The sequence below is a fragment of the Gadus morhua genome, chromosome 16, assembly GCF_902167405.1.
Source record: "Gadus morhua chromosome 16, gadMor3.0, whole genome shotgun sequence".
Lineage (NCBI taxonomy): Eukaryota > Metazoa > Chordata > Actinopteri > Gadiformes > Gadidae > Gadus > Gadus morhua.
The window spans coordinates 4,331,770-4,359,325 of record NC_044063.1 but is presented as its reverse complement, the minus strand read 5'-3'; the positions used below and the strand labels follow the sequence as shown (position 1 = coordinate 4,359,325).

At 43.4% G+C, this 27,556-nt stretch overlaps 3 protein-coding genes across 3 annotated transcripts; 1 reads left to right on the top strand and 2 right to left on the bottom strand.

Moving 5' to 3' along the window:
- The first annotated feature begins 7,306 nt into the window (after nt 1–7,306).
- On the top strand, nt 7,307–10,231 carry hdac12 (histone deacetylase 12). Its single transcript, XM_030382040.1, has 8 exons — nt 7,307–7,467; nt 7,762–7,905; nt 8,129–8,288; nt 8,472–8,692; nt 8,997–9,147; nt 9,556–9,672; nt 9,822–9,964; nt 10,083–10,231. The coding sequence occupies exons 1-8, from the start codon at nt 7,378–7,380 to the stop codon at nt 10,104–10,106; spliced, it is 1,050 nt and encodes a 349-aa protein (XP_030237900.1). The 5' UTR covers nt 7,307–7,377; the 3' UTR covers nt 10,107–10,231.
- Nucleotides 10,224–18,871, bottom strand: trmt9b (tRNA methyltransferase 9B). The gene is made up of 4 exons (XM_030382038.1): nt 18,338–18,871; nt 15,199–15,451; nt 14,789–14,962; nt 10,224–12,281 (listed from the first exon to the last, which is right to left on the bottom strand). Exons 2-4 carry the CDS (start codon nt 15,350–15,352, stop codon nt 11,374–11,376), a joined length of 1,236 nt encoding a protein of 411 aa, XP_030237898.1. The 5' UTR covers nt 15,353–15,451; nt 18,338–18,871; the 3' UTR covers nt 10,224–11,373.
- Nucleotides 18,872–20,917: 2,046 nt separating this feature from the next.
- Nucleotides 20,918–25,271, bottom strand: n4bp2l2 (NEDD4 binding protein 2-like 2). The gene is made up of 5 exons (XM_030381673.1): nt 23,982–25,271; nt 23,699–23,823; nt 22,942–23,030; nt 22,206–22,282; nt 20,918–21,347 (listed from the first exon to the last, which is right to left on the bottom strand). Exons 1-5 carry the CDS (start codon nt 24,998–25,000, stop codon nt 21,203–21,205), a joined length of 1,455 nt encoding a protein of 484 aa, XP_030237533.1. The 5' UTR covers nt 25,001–25,271; the 3' UTR covers nt 20,918–21,202.
- Between the last annotated feature and the right edge of the window lie 2,285 nt (nt 25,272–27,556).

Genomic DNA, 27,556 nt, shown 5'->3' with positions numbered 1-27,556 from the left:
AAACAAGAAACACAAATAGGTGGTGGTAGTGACAGATTGTTTTACCGTCTGTCAGTTTGTTTTTCTATCAGTCTGTCTAACTGTTACACTCCCTGTCTATCGTTGCAGTTTGGTTTCAGCAAAACTATGCTTTTTTTTTTTTTTTTTAACTATGGGCACACTTAACAGCCTTTTTCTTTTTCTAGATAAAAATAAGAAGAGAGAAAAGGCAAAACATGCGATATCACCACGTCAATGATTCAACGTGCGCAGCCACAGCCAAGCCACCCAATCGTCATGAATAGGAGTACATTCCTCCAACACCAACGCCCCACCGTCTTGACAATGTTCAAACCCAATTGATCTAAACGAAATGGGGGCATTAATCAATAAATAAAAATTGGAAAGCATCAGAGGTTGTTCAAACCATATAATGGATGTTCAATTATGCCATGACTTACATGTGTTTATTGATAAAAAAATGAAAAGCTGCTTTCTTTTTTCTCATTTGTGTATCTTTAAGTGAAGTTATTTGGAAGTCGGACCTGTTGCTTTGTGAGAATAAAACTAAAAAGAGGCATGATAATTCTTCATACGAGAATAGACATACATTGAAGACCTAGCAATTTGTTGGGTTGTCAGTCCCATAACATTTCAGACTCCCACGTCTCTTATCTATCTAAAAATCGAATCACTGTTTTAACTTGACAAATGTTCTAGCCAGAACCGAGATAACGCCCTCGCTCATTCAGAAAAAAATCTGAAATGCTGTAAAATCACCCCTTCAAAATTGTTTTCGTCTGTATATTAAAAAATGTCAGTTATCCAGTTAAACAGCAAAACATATGCACAAACCTGATATACTGTAAGTCCCAAAATATGCCACAAATAAATAATGAAACAACCTAAACAAAACTATTTTAGCCAGGATGGCTACTATAGCCAGCAAATCTAGATCCCCAAGCACTTGCTAGTCGCCAGTGTGCCCGCTGTTGTGTTTGATAAGTGAGATAAGATGCGTGTGTACATGAGGTCAGAAGGTTTTATAGTTCCCTGAGTCTGTTCCAAATGAATGACATTCCTGATGTCCTTGCTGTTGTTATCTGTGTTTGTGTGTTTCATGTCTGAAGGGGTGTTACACAAAGTACATCAAAACTGTGGAACATGTGTTGCCGACAGGCACAGACAAATGCTTGTGACGGCACAGATTAGGAATGTGATAAGAATTTCAATCTACATATTCTTGTGAAAAAATAGTTTTACTCATGTTTTGAAATGATACACAGTGCTTTGTCTTACTTATGTGTGTGTTTAGTCAACGTATGAAAACATTGCATACCATTCTGTATAGTAAAATTAAATATAGGATATCTTGGTCGAGTGTTGACAGTAGAAAATAAAAGACAAAATTGAGTAAACAATTCATCAGATTTATATTGCCTGGTAAGGAACTAGTAAAGAATGAGGCTACACCATAATAAATATCTGGGCAAGTTACAGGATGCACATTAAAGGTTTTCCGGTTGGTTTAGCATGAAGGTTAATTACTTGATAGAGAAAGGATGAAATAATAGACCAGAATAATTATAAAAATGGGTAGAAAAAGATTTTTCTCTCAGATCTTCAGATTGCAAAAGGAGACGGTGAGAATATTCCATAATTAATTCCAGACGATGTATGACACTCTCCTAACTTAAATCCTACCAGGGGCCTAATCTATATACTATGAAAATCTGAATGGTATTTTATAACAGGATTAAAGAATGTGATTAAAACAATTCCAAATAACAGACCTAGCTCTGGCAAGATTTCTTTGTTTATTTTAGCATAATCTCAACCAAATCAAATCAAACTAGAGGACAATTGAAACAGGCAACTGTAAAAAATAAAAAACACAAAAGGAGAAGAAGGTAAAATCCAAGCAACAGGACTATATTACTAATGTGAAGACATTAGTAATCTATGCACGCACGGCTGATGTAGAGGCACAGAACTCCCATTAGTCGAGTCTCTTCAAAAGCCTTTAAACAAAAACCTGCAAGCTTAATTCCACAGCCACACACGCATGCACACACACTCAAACACACACACACACACACACACACACACACACACACACACACACACACACACACACACACACACACACACACACACACACACACAAACACACACACATCCCACACACACACACACACACACACACACACACACACACACACACACACACACACACACACACACACACACACACACACACACACACAAACACAAACAGACAAACAGGCAAACACACACACTCACACACTAAAAAATACACACCCCTACACCCACGCTAAAAGAGACGTTACGAAAAAGTAGGAAGCCAGATCAGAAGGGTTTGATGGAAGGACAGTCTTATTTGGGAAGGTTTAACTACACTTAATGCACATCTCAGACGAGTTGAGGATATCACATTCATCTGAATCATCTTGAGACTTTGCTGAATTAGCGGCTTCTGAATTAGTCACTGATACAAAATGATGACGCCATCCCCAGCCTAGAGACCCACCAGGAGATTATTACCAGGAGAAGACTGCATTAATGTTAAACATCTCTTTTTTAGTACAATATAAAGAACACATTGATAAACATCTCTTACTTATTACCATCGTACGACATTGAGCTTAAGCATAATTTATTTATAACCAGGTAAAGACTGCATTGAGATAAATCATCGTTTACTTATTACCAGGGAAAAACTGCATTGAGATAAAACATCTCATGTTTATTAACAGGGATGGCCCGCAATCAGATGAATCATAACTTATTCATTACAAGGTAAAGAACGCATTGAGATAACTCATCTCTGATTCATAACCAGGGTATACCTCCTGGAGCCAAAACATATTCTCCCTTGCAAAGTCAGGCACCAGCAGTCCACACAGACTTTCAGACTATGCCATGTAGTCATATTTGATTTGAAAAATGGGTCTTCGGGATGTGGTGTGTAGGTGTGTAGTTAAGGGGTGGGTAGGGTTAGGGTTCGTGTAGGGGGCAGGGGGGGAACTGTACGTCCACACCAGAAGCTAAATGAGCTACCAAATCGCCGGAAGTCATTCACTTTCTATGGGCAAGAGCGACCAAAGCGACCAAAGCGACCAACGCTGCCAAAGTTGAGCGACCAGAGCGTCCAAAAAAGTTGAAAACTGTTGAACTTTATGCAAATTACAATGACGCGTTTCAGCGGCAAAACACTGACAGCCAAACGGAATGTAGACGCTCTTCGCTTGCGTGGATCCCAGGGAACACCGGCATGCACTTTTGAATTGCACGTCATGAGCGACTTGAGCGACCAAAGCGAACAGAAATACACGCATCAAAACTTTATGAGCGGTCGCTTCTGGTGTAGACGTACAGTAAGACTGTTTGTTCCTGTCAGATATACAGTAGGATATCAGCGTATACAGTACAATAACGCTGACCACACACACACACACAAACGGAATATGTGTGTGTATGTCACAGTTGACATCAGTCTACAGCCCTGGTCAACAGGGGTCATTACAGAGGTCATCCCAGGGGTCGTGACCCCATCCCAGAAGAATGCCAGCGGACCCAACGCAGGCTTCATAAAATCAGCCATGAACTATTGGTACAACTCGTCAAACAGGAATACAGAACTTTCAAATAAAGTTGCAGTTATTTGAATTGCTGGGTCACATTGCGTACAGTCCGATAAAGTCCTCCCATTTCGGTCGCATAGTCCGCATACTTCGCATAGTTAACATATTCCTTTCTCTTTGGCAATGTATTGACACAAGCTCCAGGGAGATATTTAACCCCTCACGACGGACCCCCTGAACATCCTAGTTTCCTATTTCACTGTAGGGAAATTTGTATTTGCCTCTTGCAAACCTAACCCATAACTGTTGACAGACATCTGACAGCAATCCAGCTGGATGTTGTTCATTCCAGTTCAGACCTCATCTTGCCGTGCCAAAGTGTGTTTTGTGTTAAAAAAATAAAAGTGAAACAACATGACAGCCATGGCGGGCCGCGACCACAAGCCTGTCGAAGGGGGATATGAATATGTTGTTGTGGAAACAAAATGTCCCCGACATACTATGAAATGTGCAGCTGTAACACATAGGGGGTAAAAAATTGCTATAGCCAATCAATTCCAGAAATATCCAATATCATGTTTTACTTGAATAAGAAGTCACACAGCAAGATATACTCTAACCCAATTTCAGGTTGTCGACGTTTGAATGGAAATTTGGATATTACGTTGTGTTGTGTACTCAAACTAAGTATGGGGGCTAATGTTAGGGCCTGAAAAATATGACTTTATATGTAGAGACAGAACCACATTATTGAGTATAAGAGAGGGATTGCTTGCCATTACTTAATAAAGAGTATGGAGACTATTGGATTGTATTGGGATGGAAATAAGGGGACTTAACCTGTTATCTGAATGGGAGGGGACTGGGAAAATAATCGAAATGTGTGGGGACTAAACCATATATCTAAACAAGAGGGGAGTAAAACATTTGGGTAACATATGATTGAATATACAAAGACTAAACCACATACCTGAATGTGAGGGGACTGGAACATATATTTGAGTGTGAGGGGACTGGAACCATTTGGAATGCGAGAGGACTAAACCAAATAACCTTAGTGAATCAAGGCCACGTATCTGAATGTGAGAGGACAGGAACATATATCTGCTTGTGAGAGGACTGGAACAGATGTCCGAATGTGAGGGCACTGAAACATATCTGTGAGGGGACTGGAACAGATGTCTTAATGGGAGGGTACTACGACATATCTGAATGTGAGGGGACTGGAACAGATGTCTGAATGTGAGGGAACAACGACATATCTAAATGTGTGGGGACTGGAACATATTTTCGGAATGTGAGGGAACTTGCACATGTATCTGAATGTGAGGTATCTCGAATGTTAGGGGACTGGAACAAATATCTTAAACTAAGGGTGAAAGCTATGTTTATCGAGGTCAACTGTTTCTGGTATGGAGAGGGGATAGAGCCAAATAATGTTGCAGCAACATGCACCTGCATAACAGCATGGCTTAGGAGACGCCTAGTAGCTTAACACACACACACACACACACACACACACACACACACACACACACACACACACACACACACACACACACACACACACACACACACACACACACACACACACACACACACCCACCTCTAACCTAATACCTACATGTTGTACATTGCAAAGGAACATAACCATCTTCATCTATCAATCCCCTGAAGTTGCTGCCTTTTCGCTTTTTTCGTTGCCGAATTGAATAATCAATGAAAATGTTATTCATAGGGGGACTTAACACCACAATGCTTTCATTATAACCCATACAAGCTTGGATCTATACTTACTATCAGTTATTCATTGGACAACCATAAACAAATCCATACCACTACCAATGTTGTCTTCATTGTCTTTTAAAAGACTGCAATGACAGATGGGAGGATTCTCGATTTATTGTCCGCTTGACAAATTTGTCACTCTGTCAAGCATCATGAATTCAAAACATATCCAATCAAAACCATTGCCTTTAACAGATACAATAGTAACATTGTAAGGAAACAGCAATCAAGAGCTAAAACATTGGCCCGGCGTCCGACATTTGCTGCCACTGCCAGTCCGTGGTGTCTGGTGTCTATTCATTTTCATCATCTGTTGACGGCACGCGCTGATAACAGGTCATGTTTGTTTCCATTCTCTAAACCCCCGGACGAGGCATGACCCGACGGAGAGCGCACTCGGTTCACAATGGACAGAGGAGACGCCGCGCGTAGGGTTGTATTTACTGTAATGACACTAAATTACAGCGCTGGCATTCTGTTTAGTCTCGTGTGTCGGTCTGTTTGTATGACCAGGGGAGGGCCTTTTTTTGTGTTTTTTTATATAAATACTAAGACACTGTCTGACACATCACATCCACAACAACTGCAAATTAATTCTCTATGACAACACAGCCGCCAACTCACCTGCTGTAACACGCTCCAACAACCCTCACTAACATGTGGCAAATTCCTTCCGCTTGCTCCATGTGTGTGTGTGTGTGTGTGTGTGTGTGTGTGTGTGTGTGTGTGTGTGTGTGTGTGTGTGTGTGTGTGTGTGTGTGTGTGTGTGTGTGTGTGTGTGTGTGTGTGTAATTGACAGGTATTTCTGAATGACAGGTTTGATTCAAAAATCCACCCTCCTCTCTATAGAGTTAGGTCAGAAAATACATGATGTAGACACGAAACCGCTCAAGCCCCCATCCCACATGCACGTCCGTCCGTCTCTCTCTCTCTCTCTCTCTCTCTCTCACACACACACAGTCAGTTCTGATAACCTGTGTGCACTATAAACACTATAGTTCAGTGGCAGAACAGTACAGTAGCTGCTTTTAATGGTGACTTTATGGCGGTTTTTTCTCTTCTTGATAAAAGAAAATACCACATTAATTATCAGCATCTGAGGCTCATAATTCTTATTTTATTTACTGAGATAGGCCTATATGTATCATTTATAAATATTGATGGTCTGGGAGTGACGCAGAGGGAATGGGGTAACGCAGGAGAGGCTGACCGTTGCCCTTCATCTTTCTAGGTTGATGTAGTCCAATTCAAAGACAACGTAATATTAAAGAAATTAAGAAAAATGATTCACTTTTTTAGCATAGGACTATGTTGTGATTATTAAAAACAACCTTATCAAAGTCACAAACATGACAGACATGTTTTCAATTTGTATACGTTTGTATTGGCCTATGTTATGTTTTTAAATATATTCATGAAGATAACACAATTGTAGGTCTCCTAGATTAAAAAAAAGAATGCAACAAACTTACTTAGACATAAAACACTCTGAAAACAACCGAAATAAACATTATAATGGAACCTCAAAGCAAGAAACCCTAGATGAATATCTTGTCTACCTTACCGTCTCTCTCCATCATCTCGTTAGTTAACACGGTGGCGTTTTAATGGGAAGCGGCCGTAAATCTCTCGCGCTGAGGCGAGCATCCATCAGCGGCGCGTGACAGCGTGATTGAGCTATGATTGAGCAGCACGCGGCCTCTCCCTGGAACCGCAACCGGGCGCCGTACACGCTCAGGATGACCACGAACCGTCATCATTTGAAATGTAAAACCCTAAGGCATATACAATTCTCCGCTTTAGTTATACTATGAAAGTCTTGATATTTGTTGGACCTAATTGAAATTCAGTAAAGATATGTTATCGTCACTGATCACTCCTTGACACCAGGGGGAGGTGATGTCATGACGTTTAGAGTTGTCAACAAACAGAAGAAGAGACGTGACCGTGGGCCCCATGCTGTGTGATGTAAACAAATATCTATTCAACAGAGATCTAAGCAGAGATGAAGATCTCTTACATGAGGCGGGTCTTACCCAGTTTCTCAAAGAAACCCACGTTTGCATCCACATGCAGAGCCTTCCACGCAGAGAAAGTAAGAGTCTTTGACTAAATACCACAGTATATTTAGTTTTGTACAGATACATTGTAATTTACCATTTAACAGTCTTGACAATGCAGCCAAGTGCCTTTTTACGTTGGCGAACACAGCAATAAATTGCGGTGTTGACATATTACATAGATATTGTGTTGTATTTCTCTCTCTATCTGGATAGTCAACTGTCTACTTTATCCACTGCTATATACTATATTCACTAAATTGTTACGTTCTTGTTATAATAAAGCTCTTATTTTTAGACTATATTAACGACACACCTTCACTTTCCAGGTGAGTGCTGATTCCAGGGGACTTCCAGTGGTTCACCACAGCAGGTATGTGTGTGACCTCCCACCTGGCCACAGGTTCCCGATGGGAAAGTTTCCCCGGGTCCTGCACTGCCTCCTCAAAGACCAAATCGTCTCAGAACAGCAGGTGATATTGTCCACGTTCTTAATATAATATATGAATCACATATTGTTGGCATCTTACCTATTAACTTGCATTAAATCTTTGTAAATAAGCAAATGTATCTATATTTCATTGTTTATATGATGTGATTATATATATATATATATATATATATATATATATATATATATATATATATATATATATATATATAAAATATTCGAATCAAACATTAATATTCCCCTAGGTTTGGACACCTGAGCTAGTATCTGAGGAAGTACTGAACTGTGTACATACTACGGAATACGTGAAGAACTTTGTAAGCGGTAAGGTAGAAGAGAAAGCCCAGAGACGAACCGGGTTTCCCTGGAGCAAAGGACTAGTGAGACGCTGTCGCTATGAGACCGGTGAGGATGCCCTCTGACACCAATGGATGAAAGCAGGGAGTCTATTGATCCTGGTTCTTCCTCCCATCGCCCACTCTCAATGCCCGTCCCTCCTTCCCCCTCCTTTTTTTTCCTGATAGTATCGTTTTATATTTAGGCTGTGGTCCAAAAAGTCATTGTCAAACAGAAACCGTCCGTGTGTAGGCGGTACGTTGCTGGCGGCGGAGGTGGCTTTGGAGCGTGGCATGGCCTGCAGCACGGCTGGGGGGACGCACCACGCCTTCCCGGACCGTGGCTCAGGGTTCTGTCTGATCAACGACCTAGCGGTCACCGCACGGTACCTGAGGAACTCCTCTTCATGCCCCTCCTCCTCCTCTATCGCCGGCGGTAGGAAGGTGCTCATCGTGGACCTGGACGTCCATCAGGTGACTCCACCTTGATTTTCTTCCCCCTGTTTTGTTTTGGGGAGTAGCGTGTATTTGTATTGATGGTAATCCCTGTTTGGTTGACTGTACTTAAAATGGGCATAGAGACATTAGGAGACTGTCGGCATTAACTGTTACTTTTAAGGAGAATAAAATCCAAGCAATCTTTAAACAATACATATTTTTTTAAATTCTAGGCATGAAATTCAGGAATTAAAGCTTTTTTTAGAGCAATAACTTAAGTGGTAGAAACTAAAGTGAGTCTCGCATCTTGAATTGTAAGCTAAGCTCTGACTCCCAACAGGGCGATGGCACTGCGTTTATTTTTAAAGATGAGCCAGGGGTTCTCACGTTTTCAATTCATGGCGAGAAAAACTTTCCCCTGCATAAACAACGGAGCGACCTGGATGTCAGTCTGCCAGACGGAACGGAAGACAGGCAGTATCTCTCCACAGGTAAGAAAGCTTTCCTACAGTTAGCAGGGCGCTATGACGTGATATACCAAGTTTAACTTCTAACTTCTAAAGTTTTACAAATTCTTTGGAACAGCACAATCACTTTTAACACACAGAAAAACATGTTTGAAGAAGATCTGCAAATTCTGCTAAATCACGGTTTATAGAGATAAATTCCCCGGATGGATTGACTCATTGATTGGCACCTTATTATTCTTGAGAAACATTCCAGCTGATTTTTTCATAATGGAGTAAATAGATGTAGAAGTTACATAGTGCAAGTCCATATTATCAATAACATATTTAGAATTCAGACATCTGTACTTCTAATTCTGCATTCTTTATCCTAAAACCGTATTTGAATTATTAAGTCTCTATTTTAAGTCCTTTTTAACTGCATGGTTCTAGTTGAGGAACACCTACCTGGGCTGTTGGACTCGTTTCGCCCCGACCTGGTGCTGTACGACGCCGGCGTCGACCCCCACACTGAGGACGACCTGGGAAGACTCAGACTCACCGACGCAGGTGGGTAGGCAGGGTCATACATTTTGGAAAACATAGAATTGAGCCTCCTTTGTGAATAATGCTGTAGTGTACTAAAAAACGTGTTTGGAAAAGTTCATCACACGTCTAGCTGCAGTAAGGTTGAGCTTAACGTTCAGGGTTCTCCTCAGGGTTGTATCAGCGCGATCTTTATGTTCTGAAGACTGTGGTGGCAAGAGGCATTCCCATAGCCACCGTCATAGGCGGTGGCTATTCCAGCGATGTCGACAAGTTAGCCGTCAGACACTCCATCGTGCACAGAGCAGCGACACAGGTACACTATCTTACATAATCTAACATTTATGACGATATACTGTATACCTTTTTTAAATCGTATATATATTTTTTCGTTAATCAGTCTAGGTATGAACTGCAATGTTTTCTGTGTGTAGGTTTGGAAAGAATGTGGAATGTAGAAATCTACGAAGGGGAGCCCCGAAGATGTGTCCAAGTTATGTGCGTATGTGTGTATTCTGCAGATCCTTTGTGTTCGCCGTCCGTCTTGAGGGCTTTTGAGGAAATAAAAGAAATCATTAAAACATCAGACACAATTTATTAACATAAAAACAGACACGGACGTCACTTCCACAAGAGATTCATCACAGTTGGTCAAGGCAGGCTGTACTGCTGTGGGCGTGGCCTCTGGCCCATGGCCCAATCAGAACAGCCGAACAGTACGCGGCCAGGATGTCATCGACTGACATCCATCGGCAAGCAGGGACACTTGCATCTCAATGCAATGTTTTTTCACAGTAAATGAGGCAGTCGAGAACACGCTAATTGCTTAGTTTAAGTCGCAATGATTTAAGTTGAGAGAGGCGACATGGGACAAATCACAAACACGCAAACCACCGACAGCAACATCAAGCAGGACGGGTGATGGTTTAGTGAAGTTTAGGAACCAGGTTACACAGATGTTTCGGAAGATACTCGTTGGTTGGTGAACACATAAAACTTTCTCGAAGTCCTATAAAGAAAGTTGGATTCTCATGTTCACAAGACATGCAACCCAAGTGCATTTTCATGAATAGGCAGAGAATACGTAAGTAGCAATTTTAATTTCCTACTAAAATCCACATCTCTAGAAGCCTTTTAAGACCAAATGGAAGAGCTAAAATCACAAGTCCTCTTTGGCTAACAAAAAAATCCTTTGAACGAATATAAGTATTTTAGTTCTGAAATACTAACCCTATAACACACATATAAAATGTTTGCGCAAAAATTGTACAGCAGAACGATAGTAAACATTTGCACTTTGAAAGGAAACCCACTGAATACTTTAGATACTGCTTATAAGTCGATAAAAGTATTTGCCATTTGATGCCACACAACAAACACAGCTGTAACGAGTCCAAATGTAGGCAACCCAAAGTTCTGTCATGATAGCCGGAGTCAAGTGGAGCCATTACATATTTGTATTCGTCATGTTTCTATAAGTCTTTGAAGGTGCTGCTTTCAAACAAAAGTTGAACCATGGGCCGTTCTTTGTGCTTTTTGATGAGGCAGAATTCTGGCTAATAAGTGAAATTAAAAAAAATCAAGTATGATTGTTTTGTTATTACTAAGAACATAGCATGGAATAAGTGAGGGGGAATTCAGTTTGCTGTGGAACTGTATCTAGTCTGTCGCACGGTCAAGCAGAATGAACGCAACAAAAGAAACGTCAAGTTTAAAAGTTTAAAATCAGATCTTCCACACCTGAATCTTCTCGGCCACGACGCACCAGTTGGCGTGGTCAAAGAAGGAGGCGATGACGTGAAGCTCCTCCACGTGTTTCTCTATCAGCTCGGCCAGCTCCCCCTCCCTGAACACGTGGTAGTACCTCAGACAGGATGCCCCGCTTAAGGCCAGACCCCCCCCCTCCTCCTCCTCCTCCTCCTCAGGGCTCTCCCCTCCCCCCTGTTCGCCACTTCCACTTCCACTCTCTTCTCCGCCCCCCTTGCTCGCCGGGACCATGTCGGGCAGGGGCAGGGACCCGTACTTTGCCATTATCGCTGCTGCTGGCGGCGGCGGCGGCGGGGGCGGCGATGGGACGTCCCTCGCCGTCTCCCTCCTGCCACCCTCTTGTTGATCACCTTGGAGGTCACTCAGCTCCTCGAACACGTCCTCCTCCAGGCTGGCTCTGAGGGCAGAGGGCGAGAAGAAGCTGGACACCTGCCTCATGAGGCCTCGCCCCCGAGAGACCATGCCGCCGCTGGGCGTCGCCACGGAGACGCTCAGTTCCCTCGACGACGAGTGCGAGACCGACAGGCTGCCGAAGTCGAAGACCGAGTCCAGTGAGCGGGAGAAGAACCACAGCCTGGGGCTTTTCTGCCGGCGCGCCTCCGCCACCGACGACGTGCTCCTCGCCTTCCTGTGGGCGTCGCTGCCGGAGTGGGCGTTACCCACACTCTGAGCGCCGTCCCTCATTGGCCGCTGGGCGAGGGGAGGGTCTGGGTTCCAGGGGACGAAGATGTCCTGCTTCTCAAACTTGCGGTACTTCTGCTCCAGCGCCCAGACGTAGATCATGATGCGACCGCCGTCCCGGAGGCAGCGGGCCATCTCCCGGATGGCCCGCACGCGGCGCTCCATGGTGGACAGGTGGTGGATGACTGCATGGCACGGAAGAATTAAAGGATTTAAATGTTTAGGATCGATTTGAACGATTTACTTGGAAAGCCATAGAATAGAACGCCTTGGTCATTGTAGAGAATACAATGAAATTGGGAGAGCTCTACCTGAACAGTGCATTAAAGACGCAGGGAAACACCAAATACAAAAAACAGCCTCAGTAAACAGACATCCACAGACAGAAACACAAAAAGTAAAGAAATATCATGATGAAATATGTTGCACCAAAATACCTTAAATTTGCAACAAATTCTTAATGTATTTGTTGCAAATTTAAATTGATAAAAAAAATTCTCTGGATCCTGTATGTTTGCCCTAAAAGACATTGAGCATCTTTGAAAGTGCTGTTTTCCAGGTAGCGCAGCTGATGATATTCTGAAGGGTTTTGATGACCGTCTGAAGAGCTCTCCTCACTGCTGATGTGAAGCCGGCGCACCACAATGAGATAGAGTATGCTAGTACAACCTTGCAGTAGGAGCGGTAGAACCTGGCATGAACAACTAAATTGTATTGCCCCATATTATACTTATTCCTACAATACCCTATATCACCCCGGCTTTGGGTCACAAAGATCTACTTCTAACTATGGGCACTTTCAAATCGGTGGTTTGAAGAGCAGCCATCTGGCAATCCAATGATGCATTCATAACCGTTGTTACTTGATTGTGTTTTTGGCAGTGAAGTTTGCCGCCGGGAGCCAAGGATTGATGGAATGATTACTGTCAAGGAGGGCTTCATCTCAACTTGTCTGCACAAACACAGAATTTTTCTGGAGGGGACTTGAATAAATCACCAACATACATCCAATTATGTAACAGACACACAGCCATTAATAGTAGCTTTGTCTATATATATATATATATATATATATATATATATATGAATGAATCACTTTTAGACCATGACTATATATATTTACCTATTTTACAAAGCAACACATCTACATTGCAGCACCATTCTTTCTCTGAAAATAGGCATAGAGGTAAAACGCTCCAATGTATTATGCAACAGTTCAGACCTCTGAGCAGGATGCTTGTGTTGGCTTTATGTGTGAATTATATCAAAAGTAGAGTTGGCTGCTATTAAATTAAACATATTTTAAATTAAAATCTGTTAATTATCCCCAGAGTAAACACAAAACATGGGAAAGCAGGATTTAGTTACTACGCAACAAATAGCTGGAATAAACTCCCAGAGGATTTAAGACTTGCCCCAACTCTGAGCTCCTTTAAAACAAGACTGAAGACTTTTATGTTTGCTATAGCTTTCTGCTAAATAACTTTGCCTTTATTTTCTATTTTAATACTAAAAGGCCTTTTTAACTCTCTATTTTTTTTTGCATATGTTTTTCTTTTACTTACCTATTATTTTATTTAATTGTATGACAATGTTTATATGTGAAGCACTTTGAGTCTGCCTTGTGTATGAAAAGTGCTATATAAATAAAGTTGCCTTGCCTTGCCTTGCCTACATACATTTAGAAATGATTTATATGGGGGGGGGGGACAACTTCATTGTCGTCCCTGGTCAGTGAAGCCTATTTCAGACAATGTTCCCGGTAAATTATTGGGATAACCTTTCACTGGCACTACAAGAGAAATTCACAATTCACACATGCAACTAAGCTCTGGAACATCGCTTCCCCGTCTCCTTTTACCCATGGCATAGCAGGGTCTGTGTCGTGCCAAATTGATCGTCTACAAAAGAAGTAATGTAATGTCGCAATCTGGCTTTTATGGGTTGAATGGCTTATCATTAAAAAAAAAAACTGTAAAAAGGACTGGAATGGTTTTTAATCTAGAACACAGAGCAGGGGAAAATAACGCAGATTCTTAAGGATAATTGAAAAAGATGATCATTGCAGATGGATGTAGGCCTTTATGTAACCTCTCCTGGAAATATAATGCTTTCATTAACGACTCAGCATTACTGGTTGATCAGGAAATATCACTGGAGTGGTGCAGATTTCACACAACATCGCCCTCTGTTCCCGTTCACACATGACGACTCATCTAGTCTGTTGACTTCTGCTCATCTCGTCTGATGTATTACTTTCATCACAAGTCATTTTGAAACGCGAAGGTTAATGTTGCCATTATCCGGCACTGCAAATGATCAATTAAACATTGTGTCGTGCTCACATATTAAACCGTATAATTTTCACATATTCAAAAAGCACGTCAAGCTATATTGTGCAGGGTAGTGTGTGTCACTTCCCTTGTAATTTGTCGTTGTTGGCTATAGCGTTTACTAAAAAATTGGATATCCGTTGGCTGCCCAGGGGTCAATATGAGTCATATTTAATAATAATGATAATATTAAAAGCCATAAATTGTCCCCCAAACTGTGTCTTCCTCATTATTGTCGTGGACACACACACACACACACACACACACACACACACACACACACACACACACACACACACACACACACACACACACACACACACACACACACACACACACACACACACACAACCACTTACCTGCGATAGAGAGGACTGCGTCGAAGACCCCGTCGCGGTAGGGGAGATGCAGACCATCACACACCTGGACCTCGTGTCCCTGACTACTGGCGTAGGCCACCAGGGGGCAACAGACGTCACAGCCCAGGATCACCACCTTCTTGTTGATGCCAAGGTACTTTCCATTTCCACAGCCTGCCAACGCAAACAGACACACACAACATCAAAACCACAACACATACCGGTCCTATTCTACAGTTAATATGCAAATAAATATATAGCACCTTTGTTAAAAAAACTATTTGGATAGGAGATCAAAATGCAAGCAAATACGTATGAAAAAAGCGCATTATGAAACTTATATTATGTGGTAAAATATGTTAGATAAAAACTATCACAATGCTACGCTATTGAGCGAAGGTGAAACCTACCGACATCCGCGACCAAGCTGCCGGGCTGCTGGTCCAGCAGGAACTGTCGCACCTTGGGCCAGGCCTTGTAGCGGCTGTCGTTGAAGTAGGGCGCGATTTTGTCGTAAACGCGGTGCACGTGCTCCCTCTCCAACGCGCTGGCCGCCGCCTCCATGATGCTAGCGTCGTATCCGCGCTCACGATGTAGCAGCAGCAGTAACGCCCCCACCCGCTGGGGTCAGGGCGGGGTCAGTCCATCGCCGTGCCGATAACCCTGGGGGAAAGAGACACACACACACACACACACACATTATAAAATGGGAGTCTTCAGTTGTTTGTGGCGCCACCAAGAGGTCACGGGAGGTATTTGACAACACAAACTCGCCATTGATTGTGGATTTCTTTAAACACCACCACTTATCAAGCTGGTGGTCAGGTCACATGACCTTCTATTACTCACCAAACACAGTACGTGCTGGGTGTGTTCTCTAACTGAAACGTACCTGGGTTAACCTCAATATGTAGTCTGAATATTGACTTTAACACAAGCTGAAATAGGGCAGTCCAAGTGGTAATAGAAGAGTTTGATGAGCTCTCTCTCCACATGTTGTACTACCATTCCTCTCCTTGTGAAGGTCTTCATACCATTAGAGACCTCCCTCTTGTCGTTCTCCAGGAAGCTTTTCCTTCACCTTCCTCCTCTAGCAGGGCCAAGCAGCTCTCTTTTCAGCTCCAGCCAGTTCTGGTCTTGAAGGCCGTCTTCTTCTTGTTGAGAAGTTCAGTGTAAACTTAACTGTGTGGCTATTTATAGGAAAACGGTTTCTAGTCACCGTTTGCTTTAGTCACGTGACTGAAACTCCTTCAGGGTGACAAAGAGCTTTTCCTTTTGGAATAATAGACAGACTGTCGAGTTCGAGATGAGCTCATCTATTGAAAGTTTCCTTCAGTCACGCGCTTCCATTGATCACCTGCATCATTCAGTAAAGACGAGATGAAATGCAACCATCGGATTGTGACAAGCTAACAACTGGAGGTTTCGAGATGAAATTAAACCGTTTTCCTTGACAGTCTCGGAAGGAGGGAAATGAGGTCAGAGGATTGCCACTTTTAAGAGTGAATCAATTCATATCAGGTCTATTAACCCATCGACGGGGAGGGGTAAGGGGATTAAAGGTCAAACAAGGTCAACAGGCAACGCTCCATCCCTGGAGCAGCAAATGGTGACTGTGGTCTCAAACCATCGATCTTACCTCATCCAGCTCGGACTGTCCGTCTCCCTCTCTCCGTCCCTCCCTCCTTCCTTCCTTGCCTCCTTCCTACATGCTGCCGCGACAGCATGTATTTACGACTGTGATGTGGTGGATATTGGTCTCGCGACGCTCACACATTGACAGGGTTTTCCGCCTCACAAACGCCACCTCCCTTCCTGACTAAAATACAATCGTTGAACCAGCCTACTAAAGTCCTACAAAACAATAACCTCTGGCAGCAGTTAAAAGTTTGGAACGGACAAGAGCTCGTTGTTTTAGAAAGAGACATCCTGGTTTACGCCAAAGATTCTCCAGATAATTGTGATTCGAAGACTGCGGACAATCACGGCGGTCTTATCTTTGCTTATTATATTCTTCATCGTCATCACCATTCACCATCCATCATCTTCTTCATTCTACAAGCTCAAATGTTGTGCTGGGACAAATCATTCCTTCGTTCTCCCCTCTGACTCCCTCATGGTCTCAGAGAACAATCTATAAGTGCTGCATGTTCAGCGGTGTCGATGGAAACATGAAAACAACATATCAAAGACTTCAGTCCCATGGTCCCTGCATAACCAGAACGGTCACAGACATACGCCATCTGACAAAGCGGAGTTTAATCAATGCAATGAAGCAGATGATGTGACCTTCATGGGGGGTGATTATATTTATCACAACCAACCCTTTGCATTCATTATTCTCTAACTGGGACAATAGTAATATCACAAACACACACACACACACACACACACACACACACACACACACACACACACACACACACACACACACACACACACACACACACACACACACACACACACACACACAGGACAAAAACTCTCATACACACTCCATATACAGAATAAACTCGCTCACATGCCATAGGAAAGGCACACGTCTCTCTCTCTCTCTCTCTCTCTCTCTCTCTCTCTCTCTCTCTCTCTCTCTCTCTCTCTCTCTCTCTCTCTCTCTCTCTCTCTCTCTCTCTCTCTCTCTCTCTCTCTCTCTCTCTCTCTCACACACACACACACAAAACCTCCCTCCCACACACACTCAACTCATCTCTTGAGGACATTAGAATTCTAGTCTTGATTCCATTTTCACACACACACACACACACACACACACACACACACACACACACACACACACACACACACACACACACACACACACACACACACACACACACCAAAGTTACAAAATAAACTCCATCTTGTCCTCTCCATGTCCTCTCCCTGCGGAGAATCAAACATCTCATCTCTAGAATCTATTTCGAGAAAAGGCGCTTATGTAACGCTGTTGATAACCGTACTAGGCTACTACCAAACTACAGTTTGGTAGTAGCATCTGATCCCTCAAGTCGACACTTGAGGGATCAAGTGTCGAACACCTTGGATACTTCTCCCGGGACAATTTGGACCGGCTTTTGGTGAGGAAGAACTCCCATTCGGGCCGGGTGGCGGTCGGTTATGGTCATGGCCGCCAGGTAGCATAATTAGAAAGCAAATATAACCAAGTTAAAAGTGTAGGTCTACAATAAAAAAAAAAGTACATATTAAAGTAGTACCGACCCAAATTACCACGTCAACCCACCAACCGGTCCCGACGGACGACCGTTGAACCGGTTTGTCAACTGTCAACGGCGGCGCGTTCGCGACACCCGGTCTCACACCTGACCCGAAAATGTACAATTGTACAAATGTAACAACAGATCGATACCATGGCAGGACAAACCATCACACAGCCGTACCAGCCTAGTCAAAGTTTATCCGTTGCCTTGTTGGTGAAGGACCGAAGCGTTACAACAACCCAAATAATTGAACTAAAACACACGTTTAAGGAAGCACCAGCTTCTCTAAAAACAGCGTTTCCTGACGACCGGTCAGGTGTCCTGGTCCTACCGTGCATGGTGCAGATGATGTGTAGTCTCCTCGGCTCGGGTTGTTCGGCTCAACTTGTTCCCGTAGATGCAGCCGAGCGACGCGCCGCACACCTGCGTCGTGCGCGTCAACAGCACTGTAGACGCAAGACGGGAAGCCGGTTGAAGCTAAATCGTAATTTCCAGTTGAGGTAACGTTGTACCGGCGATGAATCAGTAGTTTGAAGACTAACCTCGTTTCCAGGCGTTCTCAGCTCAGAACGGAACGCCTGGCACGGGATGCTCCAAATGATCGTTATTTAGGAGAGAGAAGGCGGGACTTGCAGTGATATGGGTTTTGCGGCGAGAGGCGAGAGAGAGTGAGAGACTTCCGGCAGAGGGGTATCCGTTCTATGTTTCGGGTATTGCGCTTTCCATTTCTTTGTAGAAACCTCATATTTATTGGTTTGTCCCGCTTGTTTTTATTATTGTCATGTTCATATTCTTATCGCTCCGGGTGTGTTATCTGGCGTTCCCAGCTTAGAACGCAAGAGACCGGAATTAGACCGGGGTAACGCTATAATTCGGGATCCCCTCTCTGCTTATTCGAGGACAGGCTCCACCGCTGCTGACCGTGGTGTTCATTGGCTGCCGTTGTCACGTGGCCATCACTAAACACGATTTATAAAGCCGCTTGGCCCAATCAGATATCATCGGACATTAGGCTGTAGTATGCCTATGCATGTTAATATCACACCGAGCTATGACCATGGATGTATAATATTTGACAAGTTGTTGATTCAGAAAGGTGAATTTACTCAGTGAGACAGTTGTCTTTGAGTGTGGGAAATGGTCACAGTGGGAGAGGTTTCAGAGTTAACGGTTAGATTTAGGGTTGAGACAAGGGTAGGTGTAGGCGGTTAGGTTAAGGGTTATGGTTTGTTAAGGGCAGGGTTGGGATTGAATGCTTAAACTGAGGGGTTATTGTCCTCCAACCACTAATATCACGTCAAATAAAGTGTTATCAAAAACACCCCCTCAAATATTTAAGATGACATACACTGAGGATAGATTAAGAACAGTAAAATCAAAATTGGAGTCACTCCAAACTCCAATGACAACGGTCTACCTGGAGACAAAGAGCAAAGTGCCTAACCCCTACCTTTTCCTTAAGGGCAAAGACTGAGAGGGTCTTCATCCAGAGAAAAGGTATGGTTGAAATCAAATGCGATTCCCATGATCTCTTCGAAAGTCTCAGCAGAGATGAAAGGCCAAAACAGCCATTGACGGTTGGACAATTATTTTTTTAATGCTATTCTTTGGTCCTAAAAACACCCATGCAGTTTCTCATTGGCTTCCGGTTGTCACTATAAATAGAAGGTGGGTTTTATTTTCGGCGCGTCTCGATCATTAGCCTCTGCGGGTGTCAGTGTAGGCCTACTCTGTGTGTTTGGGCTTGCGTGCGTGTTTCAGGATGCAGTCTTTCCTCCAATAATACGTAATACGATTTCGTCTGCTGCTCACTTCCACTGACAAGCTATTTATACCCTACTGGGCCGATTGAGGAGGGAAGAAAGACAGAGAGAGGGAGGTGGACAGAGAGAAAGGGAGGGAGAAGAGACGAACAACGCATCTCTCAAATCCAGACGCAGCTGCTCTTCTCGATTGCTGATACATGGGGCAATAAGGACACATTTTGTCAGTTAGGAAACTCTTTTATCCAAAGCTAATGAATATTTTAAAGAAACATTAATTGAGAAGCAGATAAGGGTTAGGGCATCTCTCTCAAGGTTGCATGAACGCTGTGGACGTCAGCGGGGTGTTGAACGGCAGAACCACCAAACGTTACACAAAGAAGACAGGACGCTGATATTCTGGCCTTGCCGTGGTCGAAGGTCAACCATATATACACATAGTATCTATATTATTTTGTTTAGACAGAAAACCCCAAAATACTAAAAGTGATTAAATAAAAATAAAGATTTCCCATTTCTAGATAACATTTCATACAGCAATTAGTTTGAATGATCAACCATGATCCATTGAATGTAGCATTAACATACGAAAGCAGCAGAACCCATGATGCAATTGACTGTTCTGGATTAAAAACATCCAACATTTAAATTGTCTTGTAGCCAACAGCTGCCTCTACTCTCTTGTGGGTTGACGCAGCCTGGTACGGAAAATGTAAGAATTGAATAGAAAAAAAGTGTTTTCCTTTTTCATATTTTTTTAAAAGGTACAATGTGTAAGATTTAGTGTCATCTAGCGGCGAGGATGCAGATTGCAACCAATCCCCCACCCCCATGACAATAACAGAGGAAATGCAACGCTGGCCGAAAGGGTTGAGCAGGTATTTCCAAAATGACGTGATCGTCTACAACAGAGTTGCAAGTGTCAAGTAGGGGTTACTTGATATTTATAAGGTTTTAAGTCTGTTAAACTATAGGTCATAGCTTACACGTTATAAAGAGAATATGATTAACATTTAAGACGCGTCCTATCTAGGGCAATTGGTCGACTCTGGGCTTTTGTAAAAACATAGCGGTGCAACCTGGCAGGCTCTGACCTGCTACCCATGTAGATACAGAGGGCTCATTATAAAGCATTGAATACAAGATTGTTCTTTCCATGGGGTTAGACACTATTTTAATCATACTTATGAATATTCCATTTCTGTCGAGTCCATTGCGCTAGATGCCACTAAACACAGTACACCTTTAAAGGTTAAGAAAGTTTATTATCTAAAACAACGCAGACCGAAGAGGGCAAATCTAAACTAAATCTTTAAAACACTCAATGTAAAAAATAGTTGTTTCGATCCCATGGCAACCCTGAGCAACCCTGTAAAAATGTATTTACTGATCTGATAACCAACGTTGAATAGAAAATTTAAAATAAACATTGGTTAAGGTCTTCTTTGTTGGTGTTGCGTCGGGGCGCTGGTGTGCGGTGGCTCTTGCGACGTCATGACGGTCTCCACGGAGACGGGGAAACAGAAGCGCTCCAACATCTGGGCAATCTTCTGCTGTGGGACGCCATGCTTGGTCCGCCTGGGGACAAACGTCAGGGTTGTGGCTTTGTGGTTGAAAAATGAGAGATCAGTCGATCACTTTCATGCAATCAGTTTGTAAGTGTGTGTGTGTGTGTGTGTGTTTAGGACGAGATGTTTTCTCTCTCATGAGCCATAGGAGAAGATGGAGTCAGAAAGGACACACACAGACAAACACACTATTACCATGAAAATCAATGATCTGGTGTAAACTGAATAAGATATTAGCCCTTTTGGCTTTTCTCAGTTCTCAAATTGTGAAGGAGAACTATCAATCAAACACCAGCAGGGTTGGCCATAGACCAGAGCCGTCAATCCGTAGATCATACATCGTAACCAGAACAACTTTCTCTGTGCTTGCACATCATACCAAAATCTTTCCCTATTGAAGAAGCGAACGTGGCTGCTTGGTCAATATTAGACAAGTTGCAAGGCAGCAAATGGGTTAGAGCACATTTAGGAATATGGTCACTACTAATAGTGGCAGACCGTGGTAAGATGCACAAGCACATAGGCTGTAGACTGGTCTATGTCCAACCCTGATTCTGTTTGGTTGACAGGCCTAATTAAAATATAGAGAATCGTCAATGTGATAAGGATAAAAGGATAATAGGGCAATCAAATAGAAAATATAACCGATACAAATGTAGAAAATTAGCGTAATTAATCCACAAAAATAGATGAATCCAAAAACAGATTATAGTTATCAATCAACATGTATTCAATTCAAACTATTTAATCACATATTCAATTAATATATTCTGAATGCATCTTATTTTCTTACGTGGCGCAAATGATGTTTCTCATAGCAACCTCAGTTTAACACACACACACACACACGTTTGGAAACAAAACTCACTTCTCCAACTCAACGGGATCGAACTTCCACTGAGTGTTGGGTTCCTGGAAGAAGACTCTGTACCCTCGCTCCAGGGCCTGTCGACCACAAAACAACGCATGATGATCCCGTCCCAACACACTCGTACCGCACACATGTTTATACCACAGCAAGGATGAACTTGATATTGATTGGTCAGTAACATTGGACGTGCAATAAAACTATAAACGTTTCCTTGACAAAGCAAAAATTATGTACTCGAAGCAAAATGGAAGAATAGTTCACTTTAAACCATCAATCAAGCGAAAATATCCGATCACTGTTGGTAACTACGGTATGAGCCGAATAAACCACTCTTGCGGATCCTGTTGTTATAAAACGATGTAATTTGGCGACGGTACATTTCTTTCCAAAACGGGAAATCCCAGAATAGATTAATCCTTAATCTATTCTGGGATTACAAAACGGTTGCTACGCGCTACTGCTAAAGTCCAGGGGAGAGGGGTTAGTTAGTTAATTACAAAACGGTTGTTTTGTAATCCCGTTCCGTTTGCCGTTTCTTTGCAGTCGTCGAAACGCCAAAGCAGACAAGATACACGCGTAGTTTTGTTTTGATGACCTAGCGATTAGTTACACAAAAGTGGGGTAGTGAAACAAGTGTCGTTACGCTTCCCTGATTATGGGCGCGCATGCGTACCCGATAGTGCACCCCTGTTTATAGTCCCCATCTACTAGTCTGCATCCGAGCCCCACCTACCATGGCGACGTAGGGCTTCATCTCCCATGGCTGCAGGTTGGTGTTGTCGATGATCAGCGGGGAACAACCCTTCAGCATAGCTTCATCCGCTTCAGACCAGGGAGAGAGAGAGATAGTTAAGGTTAGTTAGTTAGTTAGTTAATTGTCCTACAGCATGGCTCTATCAACTAGAGACCCGGGGAGAGGGTTTAGCTAGTAAGGGTTGTTGAGGTTATTGAGTTAGTTATGTTACTTAGTAAAAGTTAGTTACTAGTTAGGTGTCCTATGGCTTTATCAGCTAGAGACCAAATATATAGTTAGTTAGTTAAGGTAAACTAAGCTTGGTCAGGTTAATTTATGTTAGTTAGTTATGGATCCTACAGCATGGCTTTATCAGCTAAAGTCCAGGGGAGAGGGGTTGGTTAGTCAAATGAGTGAGTTGGTTGTGTTAGTCAAATGAGTAAGTTCAAGGATGTCAATATCATATATTGAGGACATGGGGCTCGAACCCAGTACCTTCTTGCTGGTTGCTGACCAAAACATTAACCTTAAATTTCGCTCAGTATTTATTATTTTAATCAAACTATTTGTATACCTCCTGTCATAAATGTCAGGTTTGCATAGAAAATGAAAGGGATGAATACATGGTTTGCAAATGCAGTAGCGTAACAAGTTCCATAATGGGAGAGCATCGCTGGAATTGCCTGATATTTTCGTGTTGATTTATAAATAATCTTTTGCCTAGCATTGAACCTGCCCTCATACTTGAACCCTTTACCTCGATTGTGGTTCCATTGATGAGCTATGGGCAGCAGACTTGGGTCATACGTGTAGCCGTCCTGGTTGGCGAAGTAGTCATCAGTACTGAGAATCACCCCAGTGGGCCCAGTACACGCCAGCTCCCTGTAAAGCATACACGTTTTGTCAAAATTATAGATTGAAAAGGATTTACACCCATCACTTTGTTGCTGCCACAGCTGTAATCCAGGGATATTTACTAAACACCACAAAATTTAACATCACACCGTGTTGGACCCAACAAGAAAACACAGACTCCTTACCGAGCCAACGTTGATTTACCAGATCCCGGTAAACCACGCATCAAGATCAGTGACAATGACGAGGACGATGATGATGATGATGAAGAGTCAGGGTCTTTGGTGGAGTAGTCCTCTTGTTGCGAATTGACCAGTTTGGTTTCTGCTGCAGAAGTCTGCGGCCAGGCAGGCTCTCCGCTGCATCCCCCCCAAAGGCCATCACCCGGATGGGGTGGAGGACTGGGTCGACAGCCTGGAGGATGCGGATCACGACACACGCCGGGTGGGAGGAATTGGTCTTGTTGGAAGTGGGAGTCCTGTGGATGGGCATAGGGGTTCCAATGGGGCACAAAGTGTCCTGGTGGTGGGCCTGGGAATGGCCCAGAGAAGCGGGGGTGAGGAGGTTGGAAACGTTGGGGCGGTCTCGGAAAACCCATCATCTGGGGATGATGTGGCCGCCAGAAGTCATCCTCACTGGGTCGTTGTCGCTTGTTGTCGTGGTTGTACGGGCCATCCGGCTGCCAGTGTTGTTGCTGGCGATTAGGATCGTTGCCTGAATACTGGAAGGAATCGTAACTTCTCTTCTGGTTTGTATTTGGCGGCTCTCTTCTGTTGCGTCTGTCCTGGTTCGATGCCTGTTGGTTCGGGGGACGCGGAGCAGCGTCCGGTGAGTCCAAAGACTCCAGTTCCTGGTAGAAGTCATTCAAGCTGTCTTCAATATCCTTCCCCTTGGGCTTGGTCTTAGCCGGGTGACTTGCGGTCTTCGGCGGGTGACTTGCGGTCTTCGGCGGGTGAATTGCCGTCTTCGGCGGGTGACTTGCGGTCTTAGCCGGGCGACATGCGTTCTTTCCCGGGCGACATGCGGGACCAATGAAACTGGTACTTGTCGATCCTACTTTCTTCAAAACCTTCTTCTTAACGCCTTCAGGGACGGTGCCCTGCTTTACAGGTTTCTTACTTGCCTGGCTGGCCTTTAAGGTTTCCAAACTCAGCGACACTTTGGTGGTGCCAAGTTGGCACCAAACCCCACCGGTGGCATACATAAAGCAGAATTCGATTATATAAAATTTTAAAATACAACCCAAAAAAATTCAACCGCAAATAAACCTTAAGGCGCGTAAGTAACGATACAAAGGACGAAAATCGTAAATAATCAAAGGCTCAACTGAACGCGAGTGCTTGCAATTCTAATAGTTAGCAGTAGATCTTTCTTTAACATATCGAAAACGGATTAATCATAATCATGGGGATCAAACCAAACCACAGAACCAAACACGGAAGTTTGGTCACGTCGTTAGTCTTCTTCTCCGGTATTCAAATGGTAGACATTGCCGAGTCGCCACCTATCGACCAAAGTACGGCGGTTGATCTACTGGTAAGTCATAGAGAAACTTTCAAACGAAATGTTTCAAAGCTCTTAACAGAAAGGATGCATCACAAAAAAAATTATTCATGAAACCATAATATACATCGATGAAAGGAATAGGAACAGACATATACATATAGCTGTTAAAACAAGTAGAGAGAAAAGAGGACCCCAGTATTAATAAAAGAAAAACTGTCTGAACAAGTGAGTTATTAGAACCCACCTGTTCCCTCAAAAAACATGGGAAGGCGGTTCCACATAGAAGGTACCATGTCAGGCATTTCTGGTCCAAAGTCTAGCATGAGGGACAAACAGGAACAAGAAGCTCCAAGGGGTAATGTGGGCAAGCTTCTGAGGGGAGTTAAACGTTGGGAAATTAAATTGGGGCAAGACCAGTGTCGGCAAGATTAAAAGTGCAAACACATCAATAATAATTGGGAATTATACACGAGAGAATGTGATTCTAAAATGGGTGAGTTACGGCCAATCTATTTTGTTGGTAACTTCACTCATAAATCTATCTACAGTCAAGCATTTAGACAAATACGATAAAATATCAATATAATATGTGCAACCCTTTATGTGTGGTTGTTGAAGACACACTGAAGGCATGATGCCACCATAGGTTTGCAGAGAACTATATACAATATGCACACTGAAGGCATGATGCCACCATAGGTTTGCAGAGAACTATATACAATATGCACACTGAAGGCATGATGCCACCATAGGCTTGCAGAGAACTATATACAATATACACTTGAAATGGGTGGGGGGGTTGTGGGGGCCCAGTGTCCATCCTCACGGGAAGGGGGGGGGGGGGGAGAGAGAGAGAGAGAGAGAGAGAGAGAGAGAGAGAGAGAGAGAGAGAGAGAGAGAGAGAGAGAGAGAGAGAGAGAGAGAGAGAGAGAGAGAGAGAGAGAGAGAGAGAGAGAGAGAACTTCAAAGACACTCCAGATGCTCACAAACTGCCATACCTGTTGGGAGAAATACAACAATGTGCGAACGCAGCAGCAAGATTCGTGACCTGTTGTGATGAGAGAAGGGCCTCAAGCTCCCCATAGACTCATCCCCCATGGAAACACTTCACAATAATTGCTACTTTATTACTTTATTTATAACCCTACTTTTTTGTTCACCTGCTTTGGCAATGCAAATGTATATTTCTCATGCCAATAAAGCTTTATTGAATTGAATTGAATTGAGAGAGAGAGAGAGAGAGAGAGAGAGAGAGAGAGAGAGAGAGAGAGAGAGAGAGAGAGAGAGAGAGAGAGAGAGAGAGAGAGAGAGAGAGAGACTACATTAGACGTGTTCGCACTGTAACGACTGCCAACTGCACTGTTTTTATCACAAACATGAAGCAAGCATCATGTCCCGAATAAATTCAATATCAGGATTCGAATCACAACAAATAGAATGCAGGCAATGGAGAAACGAAATGATTTTCCAAAATCACATCCGAGGTGCAGTCCAGAGATACAGCACCAAGTTACAGCAATTAATAATGCTCTATAAACAATTAGATAAGTAGGCTACAGTACAAACATGTTCTGATGGCAAAAGTTTCTCACACCCACACACACACACAAACAAAACGTGTTCGCACTGTAACGACTGCCAACTGCACTGTTTTTAATCACAAACATTATGAAGCAAGCATCATGTCCCGAATAAAATCAGTATCAGGGCAGCTTGGGCCTACCTTATTTGAAGAGAAGCTCACATCGACGCACGGCCTTTCTGAGTCGCACGCAAGGGAAACAGAAGAGAGCGCTCCTAGCTAAGATATTCTTTCCTTTCGAACCAAGAGGTGCAAAATGAACGATTTTGTCGCGTGTCCTTTTGTTTAATCTGAACATCGTTTGGCCGATGTGCCCCCAGTCTCTATATTTCTTTTTCTTCTTCTGAAGACATCAACGAAAACGGATGAGTCAGTAAATAGTCCACTTCGTTCGGTAAATTAGCGCTCGCCATTGTGGTCAGGTTTTTTTTTGTCACTTTTTTCTCCCGCCTCCAACAGTGACCGTCACCACTGAGAGTCTGGGGTCACCAACACAGTGCCCGCGGGCACCAGGGCGCCCGCAAGGACAACATGAGGCGCCCGCAAGGACCACATGAGGCGCCCGCAAGGACCACAAGAGGCGCCCGCAAGGACCACATGAGGCGCCCGCAGGGACGACATGAGGCGCCCGCAAGGACCACATGAGGCGCCCGCAAGGACCACATGAGGCGC

Excerpts from the sequence above, each read along its gene's own strand:
- hdac12 (XM_030382040.1), top strand. The coding sequence starts at position 7,378 with ATGAAGATCTCTTACATGAGGCGGGTCTTACCCAGTTTCTCAAAGAAA. Across the intron at positions 7,906-8,128 it reads AAATCGTCTCAGAACAGCAG|GTTTGGACACCTGAGCTAGT; the intron begins GTGATATTGTCC and ends ATATTCCCCTAG. Across the intron at positions 9,965-10,082 it reads TGCACAGAGCAGCGACACAG|GTTTGGAAAGAATGTGGAAT; the intron begins GTACACTATCTT and ends TTCTGTGTGTAG.
- trmt9b (XM_030382038.1), bottom strand. The coding sequence starts at position 15,352 with ATGGAGGCGGCGGCCAGCGCGTTGGAGAGGGAGCACGTGCACCGCGTT. Across the intron at positions 14,963-15,198 it reads CAGCTTGGTCGCGGATGTCG|GCTGTGGAAATGGAAAGTAC; the intron begins GTAGGTTTCACC and ends TTGCGTTGGCAG. Across the intron at positions 12,282-14,788 it reads CGCAGTCCTCTCTATCGCAG|TCATCCACCACCTGTCCACC; the intron begins GTAAGTGGTTGT and ends CGTGCCATGCAG.
- n4bp2l2 (XM_030381673.1), bottom strand. The coding sequence starts at position 25,000 with ATGTATGCCACCGGTGGGGTTTGGTGCCAACTTGGCACCACCAAAGTG. Across the intron at positions 23,824-23,981 it reads GGTAAATCAACGTTGGCTCG|GGAGCTGGCGTGTACTGGGC; the intron begins GTAAGGAGTCTG and ends TATGCTTTACAG. Across the intron at positions 23,031-23,698 it reads TCAATGGAACCACAATCGAG|CGGATGAAGCTATGCTGAAG; the intron begins GTAAAGGGTTCA and ends CCTGGTCTGAAG.